The sequence below is a fragment of the Pezoporus wallicus genome, unplaced genomic scaffold (genome assembly GCF_028554395.1).
Source record: "Pezoporus wallicus isolate ANWC-B61680 ecotype Strahan unplaced genomic scaffold, APGP_CSIRO_Pwel_v1 contig_6846, whole genome shotgun sequence".
Lineage (NCBI taxonomy): Eukaryota > Metazoa > Chordata > Aves > Psittaciformes > Psittacidae > Pezoporus > Pezoporus wallicus.
The window spans coordinates 1-17,150 of NW_026636461.1; the positions used below are offsets into that span (position 1 = coordinate 1).

A 17,150-nucleotide genomic window follows, 5' to 3' on the forward strand; every position below is an offset into this window, starting at 1 on the left:
TGTTCTCGCACGGTTCCCCCTCACGCCGTTATGGCGGTCGCTGCAGAGGAGCCGTTCCCCTTCCACGGTCTCCTGCCTAAGAAGGAGACTGGTGCCGCCGCCTTTCTTGCCCGCTTCCCCGACTTCGACGGACGGGGGGTGCTGCTGGCGGTGCTGGACACCGGCGTGGACCCGGGGGCGCCGGGCATGCAGGTAATGGGCGGGTAGCAAGGAGCCGCCTCGGGCGGCGGCCCTCCAAGGGCGGTGGGAGCACCCGGGCCCTGCCGGGCTGCGCTACCTGGGGGCCCGGGACGAGTGTGGGGCCGGGGCGCTCGTCCAGGCGCGGCCGCAGCCCCCGAGCGGCCGTCGGTAGCGGGACAGGCCTTTGAAGGGTTGTCTGGGGACTTGCAGTTGGGGTGTTTGTTTGCTTGCTCACAATTCCCGCTAAGCACACACTTCGCGTGAGCGTGGGCTCTTGCTACGGGAGGGCGGGGAATCCTGCCGGTGGTGCTCCGCGTGGGTCACTTCGGGTGTTTGTGCAAGGATCCTCCTTTTAAGCCCTTCACAGAGGTTTTAGGGTACTTAAATCTCTTTCATTGTCTTCTTGCACGTAGCACTCGTTGTGAAAGAATAGTCTGTGGATTTTGCTAAGCTTTACCAAACTTCAACAGGAGGTGGCTTGAGGCTACAAACAGCGGCTTAGATCTTTTACATGAAAAGTGTATTTCTGGCAAAATTTGCATTCCTCTCTCAGTGTGTTTTTTGTGCGTTGTATTGCAACAACAATCCGTGTCAGATTTGGTTCTGCCGGCTTTTTTTGATCGTAGTTCAGATCGCAGAGTGATTGCCGTAATTATTTCAATCTCAGTTTTGTGAATTTCTGTGTGACTTTAATTTTTGCACTCCTCAGCACTTCCTTAATTCTTTTAACTGTAGCATGTAAGTTTGTATGTGGCCTTTTGTTTCATTACTCCTTCCTGCTTCTTGTTGGCATATTTTCTCCAAGATGTTGCAAAGGAAGCCCTGAGAAGTGATTCAGAGAGAGTTGCAGGGAACTTGCTTGGGTATGGAATCCTTTATTTTTTTTAACTAAGAAGGGCCTGTGTTATTTTTTTTTTTTTTTCTCTTTCTTTGGCACAAGCATCGATTTTAGTCCTAAGTGACCTACTTCAGGGACCTAACCCTGGCAGATCTTTAGTTCAGTGTTCTGAAGTGACTCCTTGTGGATTTCAGCTAAGTAAAAGGATGAGTGAAGAGGACAGGTAGGGTGAAAGGAGGGACTGGGCAGCTATAACTTCAGTTGATTTAAGCTGCAATAAAGCTGGTGATTTTGGTAAAATATTGAGGGTAAGTGGAATAGTAATTAGGAAGCTCAAGAAAGCTTGCTAAAAAGCAAAGTTAATAGCATGGGCACACCAGAAAGTAGTGAAAGACAATTGGGAAAATGTGAATATAAATGGGGTGTGTCTAATTCTGAAGTTTCACATATGAAAACAAAAACAAAAAACCCTAAGTCTCTGAAGATTATAAGTGAGGAATAGTCAACTAAAAAAAAAAAGGGGGGGGGGGGCATGAGTTTATGGACAGTAGAGGGAAGCTTTGTTCTGAGATAGGCAACCCAGGGCTCATAAGATGAACCCTCATGATCTCAGTGTTGATGATACCAATTTTATTCAGCCTGTTTTATGCGGAGGATAATGTTACAGGTGGTGAAGTAAAAAATCTGTGGAGAACTTTGTGAGGGTGTGTATGTTATTAATTTTGTGATGGGTGAGAGTGAGTTTGCAAGGATGTTGGAGGAACATTAGAAGAAGCTGTGTGGTCTTTCCATGCTGCTATAGAAAGAGTAGCTACTAGGCTTAACAAAGGTTCTTGCATCCGGTTTATTTCTCTGTTGGTTGGCTGGCTTTGCCACACAAAACATTTTATTATCTAACTTCTACTTACTTTTGTGTTCTTTCTTAATCTTTTGTAGCCAGTGCCCTCTAGGGGAATACTTTTCATCTCGTCTTCCCTTGCTTTACGCTCCACCTGTTGATGCCAACTGTGAAGTTCAGTTTGTTTTTTTCATGCTATTTTTTTCCCTTCTTCATTTCTTTGGTAGAATTTATTTCCTGTTGTTATCTGTTGTGTCATGGCTTGCAATTCCTCACTAAGGCACAGGAGATGGTAAAATTTTAGGTGGGCAGATACGGTACATTTAAGGGATGTGTTGTGGTTGTGTATATATAGTCTTTGTTCAGCCCCACCCTGCCCTTTACCTGTTGTTGTTGTCACTACTTATGTTTCACAATAGATAGGTCAGTTCATCGGCTTCTTGCAATTTTGATTATTTTGTGAAGTGCCTGTTGGAGTTCTTATTATAATTATTATCTAAAACTAGCTCATACGTTTATGGGATGATGTTTTAGCAGTAGCAGCTTGAGTTGGCTTGACCTGTTTTTCAGCACTGAGTTAATTTTCAAATAATTTTCTTTTTTATTTGTGATGATGATCAGCTGTCCCGTGACCCAAGTGCTGAAGAACTTGTTCATCTCCTGTTGCTGCAATAGCTGTCAGTTGGAATCAGTAATATTGTATCCTCTGGCAAAAGCATGCTCAAATGCATCTGGCTTTGCCTTTTAATTTGGGAGCGTCGCAGATACTAGTGCTCCTTCGCTTCTGGTCAGCTGCCAGGATTATGCAGATAGATTTGTTTTGTTTTTTTTTTTAGTGTTTTTACTAAAATTTACTAATTTATTTGCTTTATGATGTCAGAGCTAACATGAGAGTATGTTTTTCAAACTTCAAACTAAAAAGCATAAACAAGTCATAAACTTGTAAACTGTTTCATGTATTTTTTCAAAGGGCTGTAGGCAACTCATGATATTAAAGGTAGCATTGGGGGTTCTAAATATGCTGTAAATATTTTTAATTTTTTTTTTTAGCGCAAAAGGTACTAAAACATACCTTGATTGTAATGAATCATTATTTCCAGTTTTTTTCTGCTCACATGAGGGAGTTGATCAAGTTCACTTCTTTTTTTTTATTTTATTTTATTTTTTCCTCGGAATTACAATCCTTGGAAGAATCCTTGGGGGAAAAAAAACCAACAGCCAACCAACCAACCAAAAAACCAACCAAACAAAAAAAAAACCACCAGAACTGAGTTTCACTGTAGCATTACTACTGGTGGGCAGTATGTCAGCCCAGTCCGTAACAGCAGAAGCAGCCACGCTGGTTACTTGTACTAAGTGACGTGACGGTGAACCTGTGTGGTTCACTGCCATTAGGAATTGAGTCTTCGACCTCTGTACCTGAAAACCAGACCTTTGAGTCTAACTGCAAAATTCCAGTTTGTCAGTTCTAACTATACAAACTCACGTGCACCTTTGGACCTGCTGTGAGGTGAAGTGCCGTGTAGTGTAGGAATTGTTCATTGTCTTGCTGGCTAGACAACTTTAAAAACTACCCAAGTTCACTGTGGCATAAATCTGTGTTCTGGCCACCTGTTACAGTATAACTTGTCTCCTTCCAACAGGTCACCTTGGATTACATCTTCATTCTTTTCTTGTGTTTTGATCACTGAACAAGTCACTTTCTTTAGAGACATATTGAAAAATGTCCAATTCTGATAATCTCAGGGTTGTCTTTGCAGTTGCTTTATTATTGGAGCAGCTCTTGACTTTCTGTAAGTAGAGTGGCATTTGAAGAAATTAATTACAAACACTAGAAAACCATATGGTTTGAGTGCCTATGCGCTGTGTTTACCAAGTAAAATTTCACTACTGTGCAGCTGTTATTCAGTGGATGTTTTACCAGGTTAATATGCTTTAACAATTTTCAAACCTGAACATGAATTTCTGTAAACAGAGTAACAGTGCTGGTTTCTGTAATGGAAATTTTTTCTTAGCAGATCTGTTCTAAAGCAGTATTTGTTACCTTCTGGGAAATTAATGTCCTTCTTATGGTTGTGACGAGTTTAGGATTTTGGGGCTTGGTCTTTTTTTTCCTGGCCTGTTGAAGCCTGGTTTTATATGGGAGAGTGGTTGCTTGTTACTTTTCTGTATGTTGTTTAGTTGAGTTTGGGGATTTTTGGGGTGGTTGTTTGTGGGCGAGTGGTTTTCTGTTTTATTTGTGGTTTGTTGGGTGTCTGTTGTGGAGGGTTTTTTCTTTGTTGTGCTTTTGTTTGTTAAGGTTTTCCCCTTAACCATAAGAATTTGAGACCTTGGAAATACTTATTTGTTGAAGTGTGATAAAAGCTTGAACCTTGTTGTCTTTTTGATAGCAATGGAGTGATTTTTATGAAACAGCTTGGTCACGTTGTTAAATTCAGCAGCTGAATTCACAATTCCAGAGCATGATTTGGGCAAAACTACATGTAGTGTATGTTATGTCTAGCATCAAAATTATTGATAGAGAATAAAGGCAACAATACCAAATATTTAAATGGTAGAGAAGAGCAAATATTGCTGCTTTTCTGAACAAGAAGCTTTTTTCACTTTCAGTGTAGTTATTGTATAGAAGGTGTTGAGAAGATTTTTTTTTTAACCTTTAGCGTAGAAGCATAAGAAGATAGATGCATATGACCAATTCATAGTATCATAGAATGGTTTGGGTCAGAAGGGACCTTTAAAGGTCATATAGTCCACCCCCCCCTACAACGATCAGGGAAATCTTCAACTAGATCAGGTTGCTCAGAGCCCTGTCCAACCTGACCTTGAATGTTTCCAGGGATGTGGAATCTGCACCTCTCTGGGTAACCTCTTCCAGTGCCTCATCGCCCTCACAGTGGAGAATTTCTTCCTCATAGCTAATGTAAACCTACCCTTTTTCAGTTTAAAGCCATTACTCCATGTCCCATCCCTGCATGCCCTGAAGGAAGTCCCTTTCCAGATTTCATGTTGGCCCCCTTATAGGCACTGGAAGCTAACTCTAAGGTCTCCCCAGAGCCTTCTTTCCAGGCTGAAGAAGCCCAACTCTCTGTCTTCATAGGAGAGGTGCTTCAGCCATCTGAATTCATATTGCCCTTCAAGAAAATACTGCTGTATATGGAGTATAGTTTATTTCCCGAATGAGCTCATACAATACCTACTAGATGAAGCGTGTTATTACAAGAAGATAATATTGAATATTTTTGTAAATGTAAAATAACATAAAAAAAATCTTAGTCTTGGTAATTGTGTAGAAGGTTACTCTAGGTGAAAGGAACTTTGAATAGGTTAGTGGTTTCTTTTTTGATGTTTAGTTGCCTGCAGCTACTGTAAAGTCCATCAGGGCTAGTTTTCATTTAATTTGAAGAGGCTTTAAAGTTATGGTCATTAACACTGTTCTTACCAAGTCTCAGCTCCCTTTCTCCTCACCCTGGTAAAAATACTTCTTATACAGTATTAGGGTATATAGTAGTAGTTCCTAAGACTTCAGATTGGTTAAAACGAGTAGAATCCTTGACAAAGGAAAAATAAGATGATGATAACTTGTGCTCCTTTTAGGTTTAAGCTCAGTTAAGAGACTCAAGCTTGTGAGTGCCTGTAATTAAGCACCTTTCATTTTGTTAGAGTTGTGTGTTCATTACGGTAAAATTTGGCCACAATGGTGGGATGGAAGCAACACAGCAGTTCATTTGAACACATATAGTAGTTTTTTCAAATTTCAGCTTGGTTTTAAATTGGGACTCCTGTGCTTTATTGATATAATGTTTTTACTTGTTTGTCTTCTAAATCCTTTTTAGAAATTAGTTAATTTGTATAAACTAGAAAGATGGGCACATTGCTTTTAGTTCATTGAAAATTTAAGTAATTTAAAGTTGGGTTTATGTCTTTCCATTTAATGTTGGGTGCTTAAGAAAATTGGTTGATATTTTCTTTAACAATCATGAAAAAATTCATGGATTTTGTGCTGAAGGGTAATCAACTATGTTTTCATTTTTCTGTATTCATATTTTCAGATTACAACTGATGGGAAACCCAAGATAATTGATATAATTGACACAACAGGCAGTGGTGATGTAACTACGTGTACCATTGTGGAACCTAAAGATGGAGAAATTGTCGGTCTATCTGGAAGAACTTTAAAGGTGAGTATTGACTGCTGCAGAGACACTACTGGGCATCTTTTCCTTTTTTGTTTAACTACAAATTTAGTACTTATTTTAGTTTCTGCAGAACTTAGTTTCTTTTAACCAGATGTCATGGTTTAACGCCAGCTGGCAGCTAAGCCCCACACAGTCGTGCACTCACACTCCCCCTAGCAGGATGAGGGGAAGAGACTTGGAAGGGTAAGAATGAGAAAACTTGCATGTTGGGGTAAAGACAATTTAACAGGTTAAGCAAGATCTGCGTTTGCAAGCAGAGCAAAGCAGGGAATTCATTCACTGCTTTCTTTTGGCAGGCAGGTGTTCAACTTGTGGGGAGATAGTTCTAGAGACTGAAAAACCTGTGAGGACTTGGTTGTAGGCTCACTGCATTCTCACTATAAATAGAACAGAAACCCTGTAGGGTTTTGAAAAGGATATGATGAGATCTGGCAGGGGTCTGAGCTTAGAACTGCTGATGCTACTGGCATAATTTGATTGATGAGGTGATATGAGGGCATCAGCTCTTTGGATCTTCCCATGATACCAGCTTCTGAATTTTGCACAGAATACGGTTGTAAGGGCGAATCTGTTGCGCTTTTTTTTTTCTTTTTTTTCAGCTAGGAGTAGTGGATCTGATGTACTGAGAGTCTAAGCTGTAGTGAGATATGAAAGTAGATATTCAGATATTTCTCATGACTTCAAACCATAACACCCCTTCATGCTATGGTGCTGCTTTTCATTTATAGCGCTGTTATTTTCACAGACCTCTACCCAGTAAAGTCACTGCTGGGACTTTATGTTTTCAAAGTAGATCATCAGGGCAGTGGTTACTTAGTTGTTCAATGGCAGTGTCGCGTGAATTAATAGTGATTCCTTTTGAAATGGATTGAAATTGCCATGTCATGTTGTTGAAACTTAGTGCACGTGTTACTGTCATGGAGGCAGGGAATTAAATTGGTGATACTTGCAAGTCTCTCCTCTAAGCTCTCTTACAGTGTTGATTTTTCGTATTTTTTTTTTTTTAATGCCATTGGTTAACGGATTTCTGAATATACTTTTCTGCAGATTCCAGCAACCTGGGTAAATCCTTCAGGCAAATATCACATTGGCATAAAAAATGGCTATGATATTTATCCTAAAGCTCTTAAGGAGAGGATTCAGGTAAGAAATTACATTTTGCATCTAGTGTAGTGTATAGTCATATTTCACTGTTCTGACTCCTAAATTTTTCTAGGAAACTTTGATATATGATTTATTAACACGTGTAGGCTGCTGAGCAGCACTTGAAATCTATTCTCTTGCTTATTGTTGCTTAGTTTTGACATGATCCATTTCTTCTGTGATTTTTTTTAGAACAGTCCAGTCAGTGGTCCTCTTCACAGTGGCAAAACAGTCTAGAAATTACTGATAGCAGTTTCTTTTGTCTGTGTGGTGTTTGATGTTCATTTATCGTATTGTATTGAACTTTTCTAGCTATTGTGTCTCAAAACAGAATTTTTATATTACTTTTGTAGTATAGATACTTGGACATAGGTATTTGTCCATATATTGAGGAGCCTGGTTTTATTCTACAGAAAGAACGCAAGGAAAAGCTGTGGGATCCCATTCACAGACTGGCTCTAGCAGAGGCCTGTAGAAAACAAGAAGAATTTGATGCGGCTCATAGCTCTCCCTCCCAGGTTTGGATAAGTAAATTTATAAACTTGTTTGCAACAATTTGTAACTGGTTGAGAGGATTAAAATACTTTGTTAGATGAGTGAAGGGAAGATACTTGTGATTCTTTTGGCAGATCACTTGCTAGTTTATCTTCTGATTAATTTAAAAAGTCTATATATGGATGGTTGTTTCATTTGCTTAGCGCTAACTTTCTAAACTTGTCAAATACAAAAAGGGTGTTACTTCAGATACTTTGTAGCAGGTTTTTTTAGTAAGTTTTATTTTTAATTTAATATGCTGGGTTTTTTAAGGCTATCATCCTTGGTGTGTTCAAAGTTGGAATCTTCTAAACATATCCTTTATTTTGTAAGCTAGGTACTATTTCAGTGAAGTACCAGGAATACCTCAGGTCACTCCTCTAACATTTAATGATGCAAAAATAAATAAATAGATAAGGGCTTTAAACTTTACAATTACAGAAACTGGAAATAGTTATGCAAAACAGGCCAAAAATAAACAGTGCACTGTTGGAAGGTGATTAAACTTCTAGATGTTTGTGACTCCTAGGATAATCTTGCATTCTTGGTGAAGTGATGTAACAAATGTATAACGTCAGAAAGAAATGTAAGACATTTCTTGTAACAACTTTAGAAACAGTCTAACTGTATTCTTGTTACCTTACTAGGTAAATAAGCTGATAAAGGAAGAACTTCAAAATCAAGTGGAACTGCTGAATTCTTTTGAGAAAAAATACAGTGATCCTGGCCCAGTATATGACTGTCTGGTATGGAATGATGGTGAGACCTGGAGGTAAATGCCTAAACTTGTATAACTTGTCATCATCTACACATAAAAATCCAGCTTGCATTGAAGGCTGTGTTAACTTTCAAATCTACCCTCTTTATAGAGTTCTTAATTATTATTTGCTTTAAGATAATCCTACTGTATCATTTGAGTTTCATGACAAAGTTCCAATCCCAAATGAAGATGGGGTAAAATGAAGTCTTATTAAAGACAGCATGATGCAAAGGGGGTAAGCTTGTGGGATTTTCCTCTGAGGCAGAGTAAAATCACTTTGAGTATCCATTGCGGGGGGGGGGACGACAAAGCCACCAACAACCAAACCCCAAAACAGCAGCAACAATAAAAAACAACCCCCCCGAAACACAGAAGTCTTTACATAAACTTCAAGATGTAACATGGCACTTTTCTTGACTTATAATGTGCATCATACAAAATAGTGGGTAAGACTTCACATGTTTATGTACCAGCACTGAACAGCTAGTATTAGTAAAATTTCTTCCTTGAAGAAATTGCTTGAATTTCCATATGCTTTCTTTTCTAAGAAGGATTTATTTGAATTTAGTAGCATTTGAAAGTGAGTTTATTTAGAGATCTTTGCAGATTCTGAATCTTAAGTGCGAACAACCCAGTTTGAAAATATTGACTTAAAGAATTAAGGTACTGTAAACACAGAACCAGACTTCTTGAATTCTATGTGGTGGTACACTTTGCTGTGGGGGCAAGATAACTGAAAGCTTACAGCAGCAGGAAAATAACCATTTTGTTTGGTCAACAGAGCCTGCATAGATACAAGTGAGAGTGGTGACTTGACAAGCTGTACAGTGCTGAGAACCTACAAAGAGGCTCAGGAGTATGGATCCTTTGGAACATCTGAAATGTTGAATTATTCTGTGAATATATATGATGATGGAAACCTTCTTTCCATTGTGACAAGTGGAGGTAAATGAAAATAAGAAAATTTTGCTGCTGAGCAGCATCAGTTTTGGGGTCTTGATTTTGATACTTGGGATGGCTCAAGGCAGCTATCTTAATACAGCATTCTGTATCCTGCATTCTGTATTCTGCATTCTGCGGCAGTCAAGATCAATATTCGGATTTTCTCAACTATAGCTATAATGACAGCTCATTACCAAACTTGCTTGCATTTTTGTCTGAAATAGTTAACTATATGTTCAAATGCCTACATAAATACAGTGTGTACAGTTTAAGTGCTCTATAAGGTGTTCTTGCATCTTAATGCCTAAAACAGAGAGAACCTTCTTTCAAAGTACCTTTTTTTGTTTTGCTTCTTAAATATAGGTGATGACTGATTTTTACTTGCTGTGCTTTGTGTTTGTATGATTTAAGAATCTTAAATAAGACTTACCTGTGAACAAAAGGTGTATTGATCTTTATTTTGGTTTATCCAAACTTTTTTGTGATGGCAGGTGTCAGTATAGCTGAGGCTCTAACCACTCTGAATATGTGTGTTCTTTATATAATCTTGTTATGTTTTGGAAGCATCCGAAGTGGTTATGGTGATGTGGATATATTTGGTTTGAAAAATGCTCTTAATTTATCATTAAACAATCCTATGTCAGTAGAACTACAGAAGCAGTTCTGGTTTCTAAATTGATGATCATTTTTTGAGAGATTCCTTTTTATCTCAACAAAAACTTTGTGCAGTTTTTGGTTTGTGGTTTTGTTGTTGTTTTTTTGTTTCTTTTTGTTTGGGTTTGGTTTTTGTTGGTGTTTTGGTTTGGGTTGTTGGTGTTTTTTTTCTTTCTTGTTTGTTTTTTTTTTTTTTGTTAAGGTGTTTGTTTGTTTTGTTTTTACTTAATCCCCACTATCTGAGTCATCTCAGGTATAATTTTCATAACTTAGAGTAGAAAGTGTTGAGCCTTTAAAGTAACTTCCATTAGTAGGATTAAGTGAATACATCCTTTTTATCTGCCTCTTGCCTCCTTTCTCCCTTCAGAAAGCTGTTTTATTTTCCAGATGGCTGCTGTTCACTGGGTTCTTTTGTTTTGTTTTCCTTAGAATAACAGGACATTTGTTTAATAAGTGATTTTAAAGCCTGGGCTCATTTTACAGAATTGTGGAACCATTTAGGTTGGAAAAGACCTGTAAGGTTGAGTCCAACCGCTAACATTGCGGTGTCCCTAAGCACCATCTCTACAGCGTATTTTAAATACCTCCAGGGATGGTGACTCAGCTACTTCCCTGTGCAGCCTGTTCCAATGCCTGACAAATGTTTTAGGGAACAAATTTTTCTTCCTAAAGCTGTCCTGGCTTAACTTGAGGCCAGTACGTCTTGTCCTATTGTTTGTTACTTGCAAGAAGAGACCAACCCCCACTTCACTACAGCCTCCTTTCAGGTAGTTATAGAGGGTGATAAGGTCCCCCCTGAGCCTTCTGTTCTCCAGACTAAACAACCCCAGTTGCCTCAGCCATCCCTCATAAGATTTGTTTCCCAGACTCTACACCAGCTTTGTTGCCCTTTTCTGACCCACTCCAGCACCTCAATGTTTTTCTTGCAGTGAAAGGCCCAGAACTAAACACAGGATTTGAGGTGCAGCCTCAGCAGGGGCATGATCTCTTCCCCAGTCCTGCTGGCCACACTATTTCTGATACAGGCCAGGATGCTGTTGGACTTCTTGGCCACTTGGGCATGCTGCCGGCTCATATTCAGCAGCTGTTGACCACCACTCACGTCCTTTTCCATTGGGCAGCTTTCCAGCCACTCTTCCCCAAGCCTGTAGCCTTGCATGGGGATGTTGTGACCCAAGTGCAGGACCTGGCACTTTGCTTTGTTGAACTTCATACAGCTGGCCTCAGCCCAGTGATCCAGCCTGTTCAGACCCTCTGTAGAGCCTTTCTACCCTCAAGCAGATCAACGCTCCTGCCCAACTTCGTGTTATTTGCAAAATTATTCAGGGTGCGCTGGATGCCCTCATCCAGATCGTTGATAACGTTATTAAACAGAACTGGCTCCAATCTTGAGCCCTGGGAAGCACTACTTGTGACTGGCTGATAACTGGATTTATATACTTAAAGCTCAATAAATGAGAAGTAGTGTATTAAATTTGTGTAAATGACGTTCACTAAAGATATAGTGATACAACTTTTTGTTTCCTCAGGAGCGCATGGAACACATGTGGCTAGTATTGCAGCTGGATACTTTCCAGAAGAGCCAGAACGAAATGGTGTGGCTCCTGGAGCTCAGATTCTTGCAATCAAGATTGGTGATACAAGACTAAGTACAATGGAAACTGGCACTGGTCTAATAAGAGCTGTGGGTATTACACTGACTAAACGATTAATTTCAGCAGTGTGACTTAGTGTTCCACAATATTCTACAATTTTGTTCTCTACTTGCTCATAGGGAGTGCTTTTATAGTTCTAAAATATTTCCAACAAAAAGAAGTAAGCAAGCAAATGCCAACAACCCTCCTCCTCAAAGAAAATCCAGAACAAACAAAAATAAGCCAACCAAAAAAACCTGCAAAGCATACCAGAATGTATTTTAAAACATATCTTAATACTAATGTTTTAGCATAAAATAAGTCTTCTGTTGTACAGAGCATTTAGAGATTTTTACAGACTAACAGAGTTGTAGTGTGTCTGGCTATCTTGACATGTGGGTGAAGTTACTTACATGCACATTTCTAGTTCCTTATTCTGTGTTGTGAGCATGTTTTTTTATAGTTACATAGGTTACTATAGAATGCTTAAATCTAGTATCTGCTAATATGGGTGATTTGTTTTTTGGTGGTTTTTTTTTTGTTTGTTTGGCTTTTTGGTTTTTCTTTTTACTCACTTTCTGAAAAGTGAGGAAAGATATAATTCCTTTTTAATGAAAAAAGGCCCAAGACCTTTTCCATATAATGAATTGATGGGGGATAAAAATCACACAAGAAAAGGAACAGAAAATAGAAAACTATACTTGTGGCTCATAGTAAATCTTGCAACACTTGTGGCCCATAGTATATCTTGCACCATAATATTTTTACAACTTTTGGGAATTTAACCAAACTGCACGAGAAAAGAGAATTTTATGTTATTGAGTACAGATATTTGAGACAAATACTAATGAAGTATGCAGTTTTCTCTTAGGGTACTGTTAATTTATAGCTTGGAACATGACAAAAGTTAGGCTGTTCAGGGACTGGAGGTTTTATTCTGTTTATTCACTGGGGAAATAGCACTTAAATAACTGATTGAAGTAAATTATTTTCTAGAATTAAAAGAAATATATCCCATTTTCTTAGATCTATAGCAGATCAGTTTAAGCAGATGTTCTTTGCCATTCCTTATTTGACATATTCTATGATTAGGATGTATTTTGGCTTTTATTTTTACTTTATCAGATGATAGAAGCAATAAACTACAAATGTGATCTCGTCAACTATAGCTATGGAGAGGCAACACATTGGCCAAATTCTGGGTGAGTACCACTGTGGTTAATATAAAGTATTGTAATATGAATTACATACATTTGTTGAGCTTTGTGTAAATGAACTGTCAGGCTCAGACAATTCATATACATTAAACTGTTGCAGTTTATATTTTCAACTGACTATAGTATAAAAATGTTTCAGAATAATAAAGAATTTTTGTAGTTGGAGCACCACATAACTGGGGGGGGGGTAAAAACCTAATTTTGCTACATAACTTACTTTTTTTTTTAGACTAGGAAGTATTTTTTGTGGTCAGCTTCTGTATTGGAACTGCCTCTGCCAGGTGGGGGGAGCAGGCTGCATAATATTCCTTGTTCTATGACTGGTCACAGAGATTCTACAGGAAATGGGAATTTTGCCCTGTGGGAAGAAAATAATATTTTTGATTAAATTTTTTTTTTCTTACACATCAGGAGAATTTGTGAAGTTATTAATGAAGCAGTGTGGAAACACAATGTAATCTATGTTTCAAGTGCAGGAAATAATGGCCCTTGCCTTTCTACAGTAGGATGTCCTGGTGGAACTACATCTAGTGTAATAGGTAAATCATTTTCTTTGGGGGTGGGGGGGGAAGTGTTGGCAGTATTCAGCTTCTGTCTTAATTGTAACCATCTGAGAACACCACTCAGACCTTTACCTGTTGGTAAATCTGACTTATAAAAATACAAGCAAGTTCGATTCTAATTAATGTTCTGGAAGGCCTTGTAATGCATTTTGAATTGTCAGAACCACAATTTTAGATCTTTTGTCTTCATCAGATACCCTAATTTCTATTTGTAGTGAAACAAAGCATTTAACTTGGATGTAAAATGATCCCATGTGGTGACCTAGACAAGCCCTTCTAGAGGAAGAATTCATTCAGCTGTAGTGCCACTTCTGTGCAGGTCTATTACTGCGATAAGAATTTATTTTTCTGAATGTCTAGGTGTATGGGTTTTGATATTTCAGTGAAAGATTGAGATATAAAACTTAGCAAAATGTCTAGCATTTAGGGGTAACTTCCCTAGTCTTTATTTTTATATAAATCTGATGCTGCATTACTAAGTTACATAAGCTGATTATTAAATCTCAGAATTCTCATTCAAGAAGACTAGCATGTAGATTTGAAAGTTGGAGAGTTGGTATTTCAGGATAGCTAGTAGAACACTGATTACTTTCTGAAGTTAATCTGCAGTTAATTCACTAATGAAACAGGGGCTGGAACTGGAACTTACAAGCTCTTTCCAGGTTTGCATTGTCTTTGCTCTTACAGCACATCTACTTTGTCAGTTCAGTGTACTTGTATCACCCCAGGGACTGATTGATCATTCACTCTGCATGCTCTTTTTCTACCATCTGGCATGAACCAGATAGGTTGGGGATTTTTTGTTTGTCTTTTGAGGGTAAAGCAAAATCTAGTTGACAGGTTGGCATAGTTCACACAGGCAGCATGGATGCGGATCTTGCCAGATTTGTTTGTTAGCTTGGTATGATAATTTTCTACTATCCTCATAGTGCTTGTGCCATAGAGAAAATGGAGTGTACACTGTAGGGACGGGGCACAGGTGCAATGACATCATGTTTTAAAACTACAACTTTAGCAGACTTTGACAGTCATTTACATGCTCTGGGCACTTTGAACTGATACATAGGAAAGTAAGTGATGAGTGTCTCATCGCTGTGTTTGAGCTCTGTGGATGTGGCCATCTGCTCTAGGTGGCGTAGTTATGAGCCATGTGAACATGAACCAACTTGCACAGATTGCTTTGAGCTATGTTTGGTGTACTTTGTAACAGTGTAAACACAGCCAAAGGTGTGTGGGAGAGAGTAGAGACATGTAGAAGTAATTTGTTGTGAAAGAAATTTAGAAGGTGAATACATTCTATTCCAATTGAATAAAAATGAAACTTTGAAGTTTACATAATATTTCAATATTATAGAACATTTTTAGTCCATAGCATGCTGCTTTATACTTGCTTTGTAAAAATATCTGGGTGTAATGATACAGAAAATGCATGTTTCCATTATTACATGTCAAGGAAAAAATTCTTATAATGAATTTAAACCACAGAAATATTTTTTTTTCCTGTTAATAAAAATTCATTGCACATTTAAAATACTTAAATGGCTTTTGCAGGTGTTGGTGCCTATGTTTCACCTGACATGATGGTTGCTGAATACTCTTTAAGAGAAAAACTGCCAGCAAATCAATATACTTGGTCATCCAGAGGGCCTAGGTATGTTGTACTGAAAGAACAAATTCATTGCTTTGGAGTTCAGATTATGTAATTCAAAATCCCAGAAGTGGTCATTAATACCAGCATAAGGGTATTTCTCCCCCATGGGAAGAGCATAGGTAGTCTGCTGTTCTTGGAAGGCCTTTGTACATCGGGCCCCAGAACTGGGGAAGGGGGAAAGACCACTGCACCGCCTCAGCACAGGATAAAGTGTGTCAGGAAAGTGTATTTGAGCACAGACATACTCAGATCATAAAAGTTGTTTGGAAATCCGATTGTTTTTCTGAAATTTTTTTTTCAGAGGATTTTTTACATAGCATTTATTTCATTAAGTTAGTGTGGTGAAGTTAACTGTTTGCTTAGTGTTGGAGATTAAAAGAAATACTGTTATTGCAGTGGCGTTATTTCTGGCTTCAGTGACATTGCTGTGATGGCACAATTTAAGGATTTTGCTTCAGTCCAGTAGAGGTGTGAGCAGGCAGAAAAAAATGCTTTTATGCTTCACATTAGAGAACATTTTCTCGAAGACCTGTGAAAGAAAATTATGGGGCAGTGAAAACTTCATCTTTTATTTCATGTCTCAGAAGCATTTGGTAGTAATGTGGTAGCCAAAAAAGGCAAAAATATTTGTTCTCGCATGTGGCAAAATTACAGTACACTATATTTGTAGTCAGCCTACAATAGTAGTGGGTGAAAGAAAAAAATAAACATAACTTGAGGTTGGTCTTTGGTTTATTTGCTGGTTACATAGCAATCTTCAAAGTTAGCTGTCATGTTGTTTGTGTATTTACAGGCAAATATATTGTTTCGAGAACCTTATTATGTGGAATTGTCATGTTTCATGTAGGGAAAAGAGAAATGTGGTCTCTGCCTCCAGCTGAAAAAAGGAAAAAAGATTTGTAATTAATATTAGTATACGTGCATACACAAAAACTACATTTTGTGTGCTTTGTCACCTTGCGTTGTAGAATAGTCAGAATGAGCATGTCAGCTAAAAGGCCCAAGTCTGGCTAAAGAAGGATTCCCCTTGTGCAGGGTATAACACACAGAGTTCCTAAACCTTTTCTAGAGCAGGGCTAAGGGATGAGTCTGTCTGAGTAAGCAGGAAAGGCTTTCAGGCAGATGCACTGTGCACCGCTTTACCAGAAGTGTCGTGATACAGAGCCTGTCATTTATATAGGGCTGTCATAAAATATGTCCAAAGGTCACATTACAGTATCATCCTGAGGGTACTCTGATTTGAGGCAGATTTTAGATGGATGAAAGTGTTAGTGTGGGATGTAAATACCCCAAAATACCTTGCCTCTCCAAAGAACTTAATAGCTCGGGCACAGTGCTGTTCTTATTCAAGTGGTGCAGTTTTTGTCTATCCAGAGTGAAGAAAATTGAGTATATCTGGCTCAGACCATTGAAAGCTGCTTTTAACTGTGTCATAGGTACTCACTCTGTTCTTAAATATGTTTGAGCAAGATGTCTTAGGCCCAGCTGATCCTGATCCACCTGACATTCCTTTTTATTTTTGTCTTCTTCCCTTGCTATCCTTGTCTCAGGCCCTGTATTCAGAATTTGATCTGGTAGTTGAAGTGGCAACATGCAGAATTAGAGATCTGCATTTTTTTTTTTTTATCTTTTCTAGTCATCTTCTCCCTTTTACTATTTTTCTGTAAAGACAGTAACTGTTAAATAGGCTATATTAAATACAGATTTATTTATTGAAGTGCTTGGTAGGTCTGTGTGCATTTTCCAATTCAAATCCCAGAAGTTACTCTGCTGACTAACTGAAGCATGGTGAGAAGAGTATTGAAGGAGTGTAAATTTAGAAAACTTTCACTGTAAAACAGGCATAGCTGATGATTAATGTGACATTTTTAGATTGCTACTTAGTGGCATGCTTTTTCTTGGGTTTAATGGGTTAATGGATTTAGTGAAGTAATGTGCTTCTGGACATTCCCTAAAGTTAAAATATTAAGTACACAAAAAAACTTTATATAAAGTGTGCA

At 38.3% G+C, this 17,150-nt stretch overlaps 1 protein-coding gene across 3 annotated transcripts in view; it reads left to right on the top strand.

Moving 5' to 3' along the window:
- Positions 1-6: 6 nt before the first annotated feature.
- The window catches only part of TPP2 (tripeptidyl peptidase 2), a 53,128-nt gene continuing 35,984 nt past the window's right edge, over positions 7-17,150 (top strand). For all 3 annotated transcript variants that reach the window (XM_057400329.1, XM_057400330.1, XM_057400331.1), the window contains exons 1-10: positions 7-192; positions 5,906-6,034; positions 7,100-7,195; positions 7,609-7,713; positions 8,377-8,501; positions 9,271-9,434; positions 11,615-11,769; positions 12,845-12,921; positions 13,348-13,475; positions 15,051-15,150. In XM_057400329.1, the coding sequence (XP_057256312.1) occupies positions 31-192; positions 5,906-6,034; positions 7,100-7,195; positions 7,609-7,713; positions 8,377-8,501; positions 9,271-9,434; positions 11,615-11,769; positions 12,845-12,921; positions 13,348-13,475; positions 15,051-15,150 (1,241 nt within the window). In that variant the 5' untranslated portion in view covers positions 7-30. The remainder of the gene's footprint in view (positions 193-5,905; positions 6,035-7,099; positions 7,196-7,608; positions 7,714-8,376; positions 8,502-9,270; positions 9,435-11,614; positions 11,770-12,844; positions 12,922-13,347; positions 13,476-15,050; positions 15,151-17,150) is intronic.